Raw genomic sequence first — 13058 nt, forward strand, 5'->3', positions numbered from 1 at the left:
GTGTCATTTTCTTTATATTTTCTATTAAACAGAGGGGAACAGTAGGACTTTACTTGAATGGACTCTGACAAGATGAATTTTCTAATGTTCTCCACCACATTTGGAAATTTGAATTTGATGGGCACACCATCAAATGGTTCCTCAATGCCCTCCATTCTATTTCTTCGGTCCTCTATTGCCTGTAACACAATTTTACAACTTATTTCAAAATGAAAAATGTTTTACTCCCAGTCAACAATACCATTTTTTAAATGTAACACTTACCTTTAGTCGACTATTCTCTAGCATCTCAAAATGCTGACATCATCTCCTGTTTACAATAAACATTATTAGCTCTATACAGTATTCCATATATCATGCTCTGCTCTCTATATCTATTTTCTGTTATTTAATTTTTCCTGGGAATGTCTTAAGAGTTGTATATGACTTGTGTATGACAGCGTTGCAGAGAGCAGTTGAGGGTACATGAACATGAAGCAATTGTTTTATAGTCTTAAATAATAAAAAGAGACCAACAAGGGCCTAATGTCAATTTCAAAAGTCCCATAATTTCACTTAATGATACAAGTCATAAGCATAATGCAGTTCTTACATTTAAGAAAGGAAACAGTAAAGACAAAACATAAACATGATAGTAGCCTACTTTTTCTGTCTGACTGGTTGAATTCCTCATCCTGTTGCTTCCTCAAAGCACACCATTCCTGTAAAGCCTATTCATGAAACAGTATAAACAAATCAAATAGAACTTATTTAACAACTACAGCACATTCAGGAAACATCCAAACCCCTTCACGTTTCCACATTTTGTTGCTGCTAGGCAAGACAGACAAGTAATCAAAAAACCAAAAGCTTTGCAAGAAAACAACAGTGAAAAGTGCAGTTGGTTAAGCCCTGGTTAAGACTACACAATAGAGTCTAGGAAAGGAGGATAGATATGGCGTCCTTGATTGAGGGACAATTGACAGCAGGTGTGGATGATTAGAATGTAGGCGAGTTGAGCAGAGGATGGCAGTTGTCACTGAGTCTGATGAGGGCATGAGAGTTGCAGCCTTGTGCTAAATTAATTGCTCATCAAATCAAATCAAATCAAATCACTTTTATTGTCACACAACCATATAAACAAGTGCAATAGTGTGTGAAATTCTTGGGTGCAGTTCCGAGCAACATAGTAGTTGTGACAGTGATGAGACATACCAATTTACAATAAACTTCAGATTTACACAACACAATTTAAAATCTAATATACACATAATTTCACACAACACAATATACAAATAATAACATACAATGTACATTATACAATACACACAATATAGAATACACATTATACAATAAAAAATAGTATATATAGTATATATAAAATGTACAGTAGGTTGTATTGTACTGTATTGACATTCAGGCTGTCAGTTGAGAGTCAGTTGCCAGTGTGTTGTTAAGAGAGATATAATTATGACAGTCCAGTGTGAGATAAAAATATTAATAAAGTGCAGTGCTGATGTATATTGATCGTGAGAGATCAAGAGTTCAAAAGTCTGATTGCTTGGGGGAAGAAGCTGTCATGAAGTCGGCTGGTGCAGGTCCTGATGCTGCGATACCGCCTGCCTGATGGTAGCAATGAGAGCAGCCCATGGCTCGGGTGGCTGGAGTCTCTGATGATCCTCCGAGCCTGTTTCCCACACCGCCTGGTATATATGTCCTGGAGGGAGGGAAGCTCACCTCTGATGATGTGTCTAGCAGTTCGCACCACCCTTTACAGGGCTTTGCGATTGTGGGCGGTGCTATTGCCGTACCAGGCGGAGATGCAGCCAGTCAGGATGCTCTCTACAGTGTTGGTGTAGAACCGTGTGAGGATGTGGCGGTTCATTCCAAACTTCCTCAGCCGTCTCAGGAAGAAGAGGCACTGATGAGCCTTCTTCACAACAGCCTCAGTGTGGACAGACCATGTGAGTTCCTCAGTGATGTGGACACCCAGGAACTTGAAGCTGCTGACTCTCTCCACTGATGCTCCATTGATGATGATGGGGCTGTGTTCTCTTTCTCTTCTCCTGAAGTAGACCACAAGCTCATTTGTCTTACTGACATTAAGGGAGAGGTTGTGCTCATGACACCAGCGTGTCAGATTGTGCACCTCCTCTCTGTAGGCTGTTTCATCATTGTCAGTGATCAGACCTACCACCATCATATCATCAGCAAACTTAATGATGGCATTGGAGCTGTGTGTTGCCACACAGTCATGTGTGTACAGGGAGTACAGGAGTGGGCTGAGAACACAGCCCTGTGGGGCTCCAGTGTTGAGGGTCAGTGATGAGGAGATGTTACTGTCCATTCTAACCACCTGGCGTCTGCTTGACAGGAAGTCCAGGATCCAGCTGCACAGCGAGCTGTTTAAGCCCAGAGTTTCTCATCAAGCTTGGAGGGCACTATGGTGTTGAATGCTGAGCTGTAGTCTACAAACAGCATTCTCACATAAGTGTTCTTTTTTTCCCGGTGGGAGAGAGCAGTGTGTATTGTAGATGCAATGGCATCATCAGTGGAGCGGTTGTTGCGGTAAGCAAACTGCAATGGGTCCAGTGATGGGGGCAGCACAGAGCAGATGTAATCTCTGATTAGTCTCTCAAAGCATTTGCTGATGATGGGGGTCAAAGCAACAGGACACCAGTCATTTAAGCAAGTGATTTTGGATTGCTTTGGTACAGGCACAATGGTGGATGTTTTAAAGCATGTGGGGACTACAGACAAAGAGAGGGAAAGGTTGAAAATGTCCGTAAAAACACCAGTTAGTAGGTTCACGCACGCTCTGATGACGCAGCATGGAATGCCGTCTGGACCCGCGGCTTTACGGATATTCACCCGTCGGAAGGATCGGGTTACATCCGCTACAGAGATGGAGAGTGAACTAACCTCTGTAGCTTCAGCCACAAGAGCGGTGTTATTTCCCTCGAAACTTGCATAAAAAGTATTTAGCTCATCCGGGAGAGAGGCTGCGGTGTTCACGGCGGAGTTGATATTCCCTTTAAAGGCCGTGATGATATTAATTCCCTGCCACATGCTTCTAGAGTTGGTGGTGTTAAACTGTCCCTCAATCTTGTTCCTGTACTGGCGTTTTGCTGCTCTGATAGTTTTTCAGAGGGCAAAACTCGCTTGTTTATGCTCCTCCGCGTTCTCGGAATTAAAAGCGGAGGTCCGCGCATTAAGTGAACATCGCTATTTATCCAAGGTTTCTGGTTCGGGTAGATCCGTATTGTTTTGAATGGAACAACATCCTCTACGCATTTTCTGATGAAACACGTGACGCTATCAGCGCAAAGCTCGATGTCGTCATCAGAGCCGGACCGGAACATCTCTCAGTCCGCGTGATCAAAACAGTCTTGTAGCGTAGAGTCTGATTGGTCCGACCAGCACTAGATCGTTCTGAGGGTGGGTGCTTCCTGTTACAGTTTCTGCCTGTAAGCGGGCAGAAGCAGAATGGAAAAGTGGTCCGATTTGCCAAATGGTGGGCGGGGGAGGGATTTGTAGCCATCCCGGAAAAGAGAGTAGCAATGGTCCAAAACCTGGTCCCCTCGTGTGTTAAAACTGATGTGTTGGTGGTATTTTGGTGCGATTGATTTGAGATTGGCTTTGTCAAAGTCCCCGGTCAAATTGAACACGGACTCAGGGTGCGCAGTTTCCTGCTTGCTTATAATCCCATACAGTTCCTTGAGTGCCCGGTCTGTGTCGGCTTGTGGTGGGATGTACACAGCTATGATAATGACCGCTGTGAATTCCCTCGGTAGCCAGAATTGTCAACACAGAAGCATGAGAAATTCCAGATCAGGAGAGCAGAAAGACTTGATAGAATGTATGTTCCTCTGATCACACCAGGATTTGTTGATCATAAAACACACCACCACCTCTGCTTTTACCTGAGAGGTCTTTCGCTCTGTCTGCTCGGTGCATGGAGAACCCAGCAGGTTCGATGGCTGAGTCTGGAATCTCCACAGACATCCAAGTTTCTGTTAGGCAGATAATGCAGCAGTCCCTCGTCTCTCGTTGGAAAGAGATCTGCGCTCTCAGAACTTGTTGTTCAGAGACTGAACATTTAGAATACTGGGTAGCGAGGGACGATTTGCACAACGTCTTACTCTGATGAGAAGGCCAGCTCTGTTTCCCCTTTTCCTTCTGCATTTCCGCGGCCGGGCTGCCCAGACAAAGGGCTCCGCTGGCATGTTTGTAAACAGCGGGTCGGCATTGAGGAATTTGAAGTCCGGTTTACGGTGTGTAATTGCAGAACCAATGTCCAAAAGTGTTTGTCTGTTGTAGACAATAAGGCAGACAACATCCAAGACAAAAAACATAAGAATTGTAAACAAAACAAACAAAAAACTACAATGTTGTGTCGGAGCTCGCAACGCAGCAGCCATACTCGCCGCCATCTTGAGTCCAGTCATTCAATGCTCATTTTGCAATATTGTGATTACAATTAATTAAACACCCCTAATTAGAGGGTATTGAATAAAGATTGATGAGAAAAATACATAACACAATGTGAAATGTGAAGGAATCTGAATACTTTCTAAATGCGCTCTATATATCCTTAAAGAATCTGTATGGAAAATACTTTCTATATTGGATTAAAATGAAGGTGTATTCTTGGTTACCACAGTGCTGTTTAAGATGTTACTATCACCAAGCTCCTGATTTGCAGGATCTGTTATGTCAATAAACTCAGGCACTGTTGCCTGTGTAGCACTTGGTTTAAGCTCACTTGGAGGAAGGGATAAAGAAGGTGCTGATTCCTGTTAAGAAATTGTGAAGATCATCAACAACATCACATCAACATACTTCTACAAAATAAAATAAAAATTACGTTTTAAAAATGTACATCAATTAATTTCTACAAACCTGGTGCAGCTCTGCTAAGGGCAGAATATAGAGCCTACTCCTGCCAAGAGCTTGCTTTAGCTCTCTAACTGAAGCAACCTGGACCTTACACAAGTTTTTCCCTCTGTCAGCTTTTGCCAGTTCATAGCCAACCAAATTCAGGCTTACTTGTGGGAAGCTTTGACAAATGAATCTTTTAAAGTCTGCCAAAGTCCAATTAAGCTGAATTTGGGAGATTATGTTTCTCCTTTGTCATTCACTGGGCTACATATACATTTTTTTTTTTAAAGTTAGTCTTAGTTCGAACTCTATTAATTATTACATTTACATTTATTCATTTGGCAGACGCTTTTATCCAAAGCGACTTACAAAAGAGGAAAACATGAGTGAATCATCTTAAGGAGACAGTGGTAGTTTCACTAGCATCAGAACAGTATTCAAAAAAAATGTTTTTGTGTTTTTTTTAATGACTGGTTAAGTGCTCATGGAAAAGATATGTTTTTAGTCATTTCTGAAGACAAATTATTATTTCCAAACATTTTCCAAAACTTATGTCCAATCACCAAATCCAGTATCTTTCGTTCCGTCACTGTGGGCAGCTTGGTAAAGGTTGGACCAGGGAGCAAAAAAAGGCAAACACTCCAAGATGTGCTTGCTCGCCTACCAGCTGTACCAGTAAAACAGGAATGCCATTTTTACAATTTTAATAACTGATTAATTTATTGATGTTTAACAATTGCTGTCATCCTAAAAAAATAAAACAAGGGGCATCTATATGCCAATATGAAACATGGACAGAGCTGCTGAAAAAAAACAGCTTAAACCAGCCTAGGCTGGTTTGCTGGTCTTAGCTGGTCTCCCAGCCTGCTCAGGCTGGTTTTAGAGGGGTTTTGGCCACTTTGTAGCTGGTCAGGCTGGGAGACCAGCTTGCCGACCAGCTAAACCAGCTAGACCTGCTTGGCCAGGCTGGGAAACCAGCTTAAACCTGCTAAAACCAGCTAGACCAGCAAACCAGCTTAGACAGGTCTAGCTAGTCTTCCAGCCTGGCTAGGCTGATTTAGCTGGTCGGCAAGCTAGTCTCCCAGCCTGACCAGCTACAAAGTGGCCAAAACCCCTCTAAAACCAGCCTGACCAGACTGGGAGACCAGCTAAGACCAGCAAACCAGCCTAGGCTGGTTTAAGCTGTTTTTTTTTCAGCAGATTTGGGATGAACCAATCCGATACTGGTATTGAATATCGACCCAATATTGACTCAAATAGCTGGATCGGGTATCGCTGACCTATACAGTTCAATTCTCTGTTATTCTACGCATGACATAGTACGCACATGTACGTCATGTGTCAGCAGCGCGCACCGTATATTTTGCTAGAAGTATGATCCTTGAGACCTAACATAGCATGGAGAGAGCTAACTACAGAATCATGCCAAAAAACATGACGAGTTCAACCAAACAAAAAAGCGGAGTCAGTGGACGCTTCGAAGAGGCAGTTAACTTTGTCGGGTGCTTTGCAAAGACACGAGAAACTTCCAAGTGATGGTTTGAAAGCGACAAAAATAACAGAAAAGGTTCTCAAATTCATTGTTCTGGATAAGCAACCCCTGACATGTTTACATTTTGTTCTCATTTGTCGCAGTTTTACACTGGAATTTTAATTCCTGACCAATTTGTTGCTGCATTAAGAGGTTAAAACTTGAATTGTAATTCCTGTTCATTTTGAATATATTTTTTACCAGGTTGCTGGTGCACGATTACTTTAATAAATAACAATTCAGTTAATTTGAATACATGTATTTATTCGTTACATTTTGCTTTACAGTGTTAGGAAAGCAATGTTTAAGTCAAGCCTGAATCCTTACACATAATAGAATAATTCCCAGTCTCTTCCTCACAGTGAGCAATACAGCTTATTAACAATGTACCACTGGTTTCGGATCGGTACTCGGTATCGGCCGATACCCAAAGCCCAGGTATCGTATCAGTATCAAAACTGAAAAAGTTGGATCGGTGTATCCCAAGACAGAGCAGGAGGCCTCCAGAGACAGCACCAATTTTACCAGCTCACCAAGATCAAGGTATTCATATCTATGAAGGAAGAGACAGGGCAACATCTGTGGCTGCAAGATTTTAGTTCAGTCAGGTATCCAGGTGGAATTATTGAACAGCTAGTGTAAGATTTTGACATTTACAAAAGCTAATAATCGATTAACTGGTCAAATAATTGAATTACTTATAATTCAAAGGCATTTTGACTCTTCCTCTAAAAAAACCTTACATTTTATAAATGGGATATATGTAAAACTACTAATCTTACATCTTACTAAATTAAATTTAAAATTATTTTGCCATTAAAGTTTAAGAAAGTGTCAAGCGTTTGCACTCAACTATAAATATGTTATAGAAAATATTTAAAAGGCCACCTGCATTGGTTTATGCAAGTGACGGTTTATCTCTTCTGACTACGCTGCATAACACCCACTGATGTTTATAGTTTACCCACCTCCTTATCTTTTTAAACTATGTGCCTGCATCAACAGATTAGGATAATGCTGTCAGCATTTGCAGCCTATCAGACACAAAGGAGTCTAAATCTTGTTTTACAACTTACTAGAGAATAGGATGAGTACATGTGTCATTCTAACTGATCAAAGTTGGCACCCTGTTCGCATCTCACAACAAATGTAATGTTTTGAGTGGAACGTTCATTGTTCTTAATGGCGAGTTGAAAACAACTTTTAGATGTCATTATATTTTACTTATTGTGTAGGTAGCTTAAATGACTTTGACAAGTGTTACTTTTCTGAGCGCTGATCAGAATTTACTATCATCAGTTGCACAACTCTGGTCTGACAAGTGGGTGAACCAACACTGAGTGCTTGGCAATGATTTTTGACAAAAAACTAGCATTCCAAATGATGTAATGTTCATTTTAATGACCCCACATTGTCATATTATGTAAGGAATTGTATATAGGGAAGACCGGGTCAAGTTGTCACAACTAGGTCTAAGTAAGGTTTTAAATCAGGTAAGTGAGACATCCCAAATGTATACTATTGTGGGGCCTCCAGGAACAGGGTTGGGAAACACTGCATTTTTTTTCTCTTATTATTATTATTATTAATATTATTATCAAATTTGAGTAGAAACACAATCTTCGGGTCAACTACACTGGCTGAGTAATAAGCTGAGAAGGTTAGTGGTTAAACAATTAACCAGATTAAAGCGCATATGCAAACAAACACAAAGACTTATTAACATGACACAATTGACACTTGTTGAATTTTCCCAAAATTACCTTTTTTAAAAAAGGAGCTTTATTGCCATAAAATATATTACCATAAAAATACCAACAAAAAATATACCCCCCCCAAAAAAAAAACAGGCAGCCTTCTTGATAACCATATATTCATGTACACTGTCGACTCCAAGGTTTTTTAATATTATGGTACTGTACTCTGTTGTACATGTCCAAAAACATGGTAATCTGTTGGTACTAAATGCTGTTTTGTGTAGTGTTTTGATAATTGTTTGGGAAAATGTCTTTACCTCCAGCTCAGAGTCATTCAATAAAGTGTTATATAAAGTGATTAAAGAGACAATAAAGTGATTTGATTGATTTGATTTGATTCATAAGCTGCACATGCAAGTGTGGATCTTAATACAGATCTTCGTCCTCGCTGGCGATAAGATGCATGCCAGGTTCGTTATCAGTGGATTGTATTTAAATATTGCACTTCATCTCTTATTTGATCCATTTGTTCTTAAACATCACGTTATTATTTTACCGCTCCTAACGATTTAGTGCGTGCATGAATTGATTCAGACAGATTCGCGAACCGATTTAGATGTTTTACTAACCTGTTTGAATGATTCATTAAAAAGAACCGATGCAAAAGAGTGAATCATTCACCAATCCGACAACGACTGTTCAGATTCTAAACAGCCGACAGAAAATATGGCACACACGACATGATCGCTGAAATATTGCCCGAACTTTTGAGGGTTGAATAAAAACAAAAACACAGTGAAAAAGGTGATGGGGACAATAGAGTATAAGCTAAACCACTGGTCTGAGCTGTATGAGGTGGGGCAAAAGCCTCAGTCTAATTCATATTCATAAAGAAATTACCATACAACACTTTTACTTGTTAAAATGCCATTTCTACATATCTCCAAAGACATTTTAACATGTTAAAATGACATCTAACATATCTGTAATTCTCTTTTCACTAGTTACATAAGTCATTTTTGATATCAGCTCATTAATTGTAACTCCATTCCAAGTAAGAGCTCCCTTTTCTGATATCAAAAATTAATTTCTTACAAGTGAAAATTCCACTGCAATTAGTGATAAATAATTTGTTACATGTTAAAATTTACATTTACGATATAAGTTAATTAATTTTAACACATTAGATTCTGTATTCTAGATATCTGGAAATTGATTTAAAGATATCTTAAATGGCTTTCTTACTAGTTACAATGGCATTACAGACATCTGAAATTAACATTGCCACTAGTGAAAACCAAATTACAGTTATAAAAAATGATCATCGTTACTAGTTATAACTTAGTTGTTGATATCAAGAATGGACATTTGCACTAGTAACAATGTCATTGTTGATATAAAAAATTTGCACTTTTACTAATAAACTTCTTATTAGTAAAAGTGCAAATTTTTTATATCAACATTGTTGATATGTGTCTTTGAAATTTCAACAAGTAAGAAATTCATTTTAGATAATTGTCAATTGTCAGTTCTTACTAGTTAAAATGCCATTTCAAATATCAAGAATTATCCTTTATACTAGTTGAATTTCTATTTTTGATATCAAGAATGTAATTTCCGCGAGTGATGGCATAATTACTGATATCACGAATGTGTATTTTTACTAGTAAAAATGTCATTCTTGATACCAACAACTGACATTTCCACTAGTGAAAATTGCATTTTTGATATCAAGAATTAGCATTTTAACTTGTGAAAATTTAATTGTTGATATCAAAAATTCATATCCTGGGAATGAATAAAAGCTAAAACGGCTTGCCATAGACTGGCCATCTACTGAACATGGGTTGGGCCCGAGCAGTGGAAAAACAGGATGCTTTGAACAGGTATCCTTTATGCTTTACTTATAAATTTCAAAAAGATGATCTTATATTCTAATCTATTCAACTGTATCATGCAGAGCATTATTACCTGTGTAACCAGAACTTCCTGTTTAGCATAGTCGGCCACAAGTTTCACTGACAATCAAGAGAGGTACTTTCGTTAAACTCCATGAATATACACACAAACATAACACATATGGCATTTTGCACAACTGGTATGGGTGTAATCCCAGAACTCACCCTGATGCCTTGAGCATTTTTTATCTGCAACTCTGGAATCAGGACCTCGTCCAAATATAAATGCTCGACCATCAGCCAGCTCCACCCGAGCTCCATTGACACTTGCTAGAGCGCACTGCATCTTCATTCACAGGTGAGAACTACTGAACTCCAGGTTAAATAACCAATCTGTTGTGTCTATCTAAGGCTTATGAGGGATATTTTAACCAACCAACAGAACAAAAGTATTAAGTCGGACGATTGATATGTTAAGACTATGTGTACTGCAGGACAAAGTTTCCCGAAAGCATATTTGCAACGGGCACGAAGACTTTACTAATGCATCGATAAAAGTCAAGTATCACTTACCGATAACCAGAAAACTTTACATTAAAGGAACAGTTCACCCAAAAAATGAAAATGTGCTAATAATTTACTCACCCTCAGGCCATCCAAGATGTATCTGAGTTTCTTTCTTCATCAAAACAGAATTTAAGACTTTTAGGATTTCATTTCAGGCCTCCTCCTTTAAACAATGCAAGTGAATGTCCTCCATGTTTTGACGGTCCAAAATGCATATTTAGGGTGCATCAAAATAATCCACACGACTCCAGTTGACAAATAAAGTTCTTCTGAATGCAAATGATTGATTATTTTGAGAAACAAACACTTTTTTATACTTTTTAACTACAAATGTTCGCTTCCATATGACGTAAGGTTACGCGTCAGGTGGAGTCAGGAAGCGTCATTGTTTACATTGTTTTTCTTTAATTATTATTATTTGAAATGATTTTTTATTTTATTTTATATTGTTTTGGTTTGTGAATGGCACTTGGTCTGTGCAAGTTTCTCTTGTAAACAATGACATACTTTCTGCCTCCTCCTCCACCTGACCTAAAAAATGGAGTACATTCACTTGCATTGTTTAGAGGAGGAGGCCTGAAATGAAATTCTAAAAGTCTTAAATTCTGTTTTGATGAAGAAAAAAACTCAGATACATCTTGGATGGCCTGAGGGTTGAGTAAATAATCAGAAATGTTTCATTTTTGGGTGAACTATGCCTTTAACTTGGTGTGACTGAACAGTTTGAAAAGGACTTTGAGTTGGACAAGCTTCTCGAGTGCGGCACGTACATATTTCCGACGTGAAACAGCGTTCATAGTTTGGTTCCCTTGTCGTTTGGACCCATACCTCGTCTATCTCTTACAAAAGTTTACTATGGTAGCTATATTGTTTTGCCAAAATACCATAGTTATCAGGGGTGTAAAGTAATGAATTACAAATACTCACGTTACTGTAATTAAGTAGTTTTTCCAAGGAATTGTACTTTTTTTAAATAGTTTAAAAATGTTATACTTTTACTTGAGTACATTTTAAGTGCCGTAACAGTACTTTTAATTCGCTATTGTCCCACCGTCTGTGTTCGCTACTTCCCGTCCTGTTTTTAATTTTATCTGTCAACATGATTGGCTAGGGAGAGTCTCGTGATTCCCGTCAAATTAATTCACACCTAAAAAACTTGAACGGCAGCTGTAGATCTGGCACCAACTGTTGTGGATGTGGAGGATGCCTCAGACACATTTCAACTTCTGAACATCTCGGTCGCACCTGAAAGGGCTTTTTGCAGTGAAAAAGGCCAATTGCATGATTGTGTCATGTGAGTTTGACTTGCTCAAGCCAGATATCAGCATTAATCCTGCCTCTAATTTTAAGAAACATATCGAGGTGGGGGGCCTGGGAAGCTCAGTGGTAAAGACGCTGGCTATCACCCCTGGAGTTCGTTGTCTGTAGCTGCGCACTGTTTGATTGACAGGTGGCTAATATTTGTGCGCTTTACATGCGCCTAAATGGTCAAATACAATTTATAATTCCGCCAATGTCCGTCTTGGTGAGGCATTAATGTAAACGCAGTCGGTTTGGTCTAAAGTGAACGTGAACAGTGGGATAAAAAGAGTATTTGCATCTAAATGTCAGACTTGAAGTGTGCATGTAACCGAATTGAGCAGTGTCTAGTAGGCATGTCATATACAGTTGTGCTCAAGTTTGCTTACTCTTGGAGAATTGGTATTATATGTAACATTTCTAAAGAAAACATGAGTGAGCAGGCAAAACGCATTTCTTTTATTTCTTATGGGATTCATGTTCAACTGTAGGTTATAACAGAATGGCACAATCATAGAACAAAACATGACAACAATGAAAAAAATGAAATGACCCCTGTTCAAAAGTCTGCATAACCTTAGTTCATAATACTGTGTATTGCCCTCTTTAGCATCAATGACGTGCAGTCTTTTGTAATAGTTGTCCATGAGGCCCCAAATTCTTGCAGGTGGTATAGCTGCCCATTCGTCTTGGAAATACCTCCAGGTCATACAAAGTCTTTGGTCGTCTTGCATGAACCACACGTTTGAGATCTCCTCAGAGTGGCTCGATGATATTAAGGTCAGGAGACTGTGATGGCCACTCCAGAACCTTCACCTTTTTCTGCTGTAACCACTGGAGGGTCAACTTGGCCTTGTGCTTAGGGTCATTGTCGTGCTGGAAAGTCCAAGAACGTCCCATGCACAGCTTTCGTGCAGAAGAATGCAAATTGTCTGCCAGTATTTTCTGATAACATGCTGCATTCATCTTGCCATCAATTTTCACAAGATTCTCCATGCCTTTAGAGCTCACACACCCCCAAAACATCAGTGAGCCACCACCATGCTTCACAGTGGGGATGGTATTCTTTTCACTATAGGCCTTGTTGACCCCTCTCCAAACATAGAGCTTATGGTTGTGACCATAAAGCTCTATTTTTGTCTCGTCGCTCCAAATTACAGTGTGCCAGAAGCTGAGGCGTGTCAAGGTGTTGTCGGGCATATTGTA

General features: G+C 39.4%; 1 protein-coding gene across 2 annotated transcripts in view; it reads right to left on the bottom strand.

Annotated features, from left to right (window-relative positions):
- pnkp (polynucleotide kinase 3'-phosphatase) overlaps positions 1-10541 on the bottom strand; it is a 62117-nt gene extending 51576 nt beyond the window's left edge. Inside the window, exons 1-2 of one of the 2 annotated variants that reach the window (XM_051665981.1) lie at positions 10212-10541; positions 10060-10106 (exon numbers count right to left, since the gene is read on the bottom strand). In XM_051665981.1, the coding sequence (XP_051521941.1) occupies positions 10060-10106; positions 10212-10338 (174 nt within the window). In that variant the 5' untranslated portion in view covers positions 10339-10541. The remainder of the gene's footprint in view (positions 1-10059; positions 10107-10211) is intronic. The other variant, XM_051665980.1, reaches the window with a different exon arrangement.
- Between the last annotated feature and the right edge of the window lie 2517 nt (positions 10542-13058).

The sequence above is a fragment of the Myxocyprinus asiaticus genome, chromosome 31, assembly GCF_019703515.2.
Source record: "Myxocyprinus asiaticus isolate MX2 ecotype Aquarium Trade chromosome 31, UBuf_Myxa_2, whole genome shotgun sequence".
Taxonomy (NCBI): Eukaryota; Metazoa; Chordata; class Actinopteri; order Cypriniformes; family Catostomidae; genus Myxocyprinus; species Myxocyprinus asiaticus.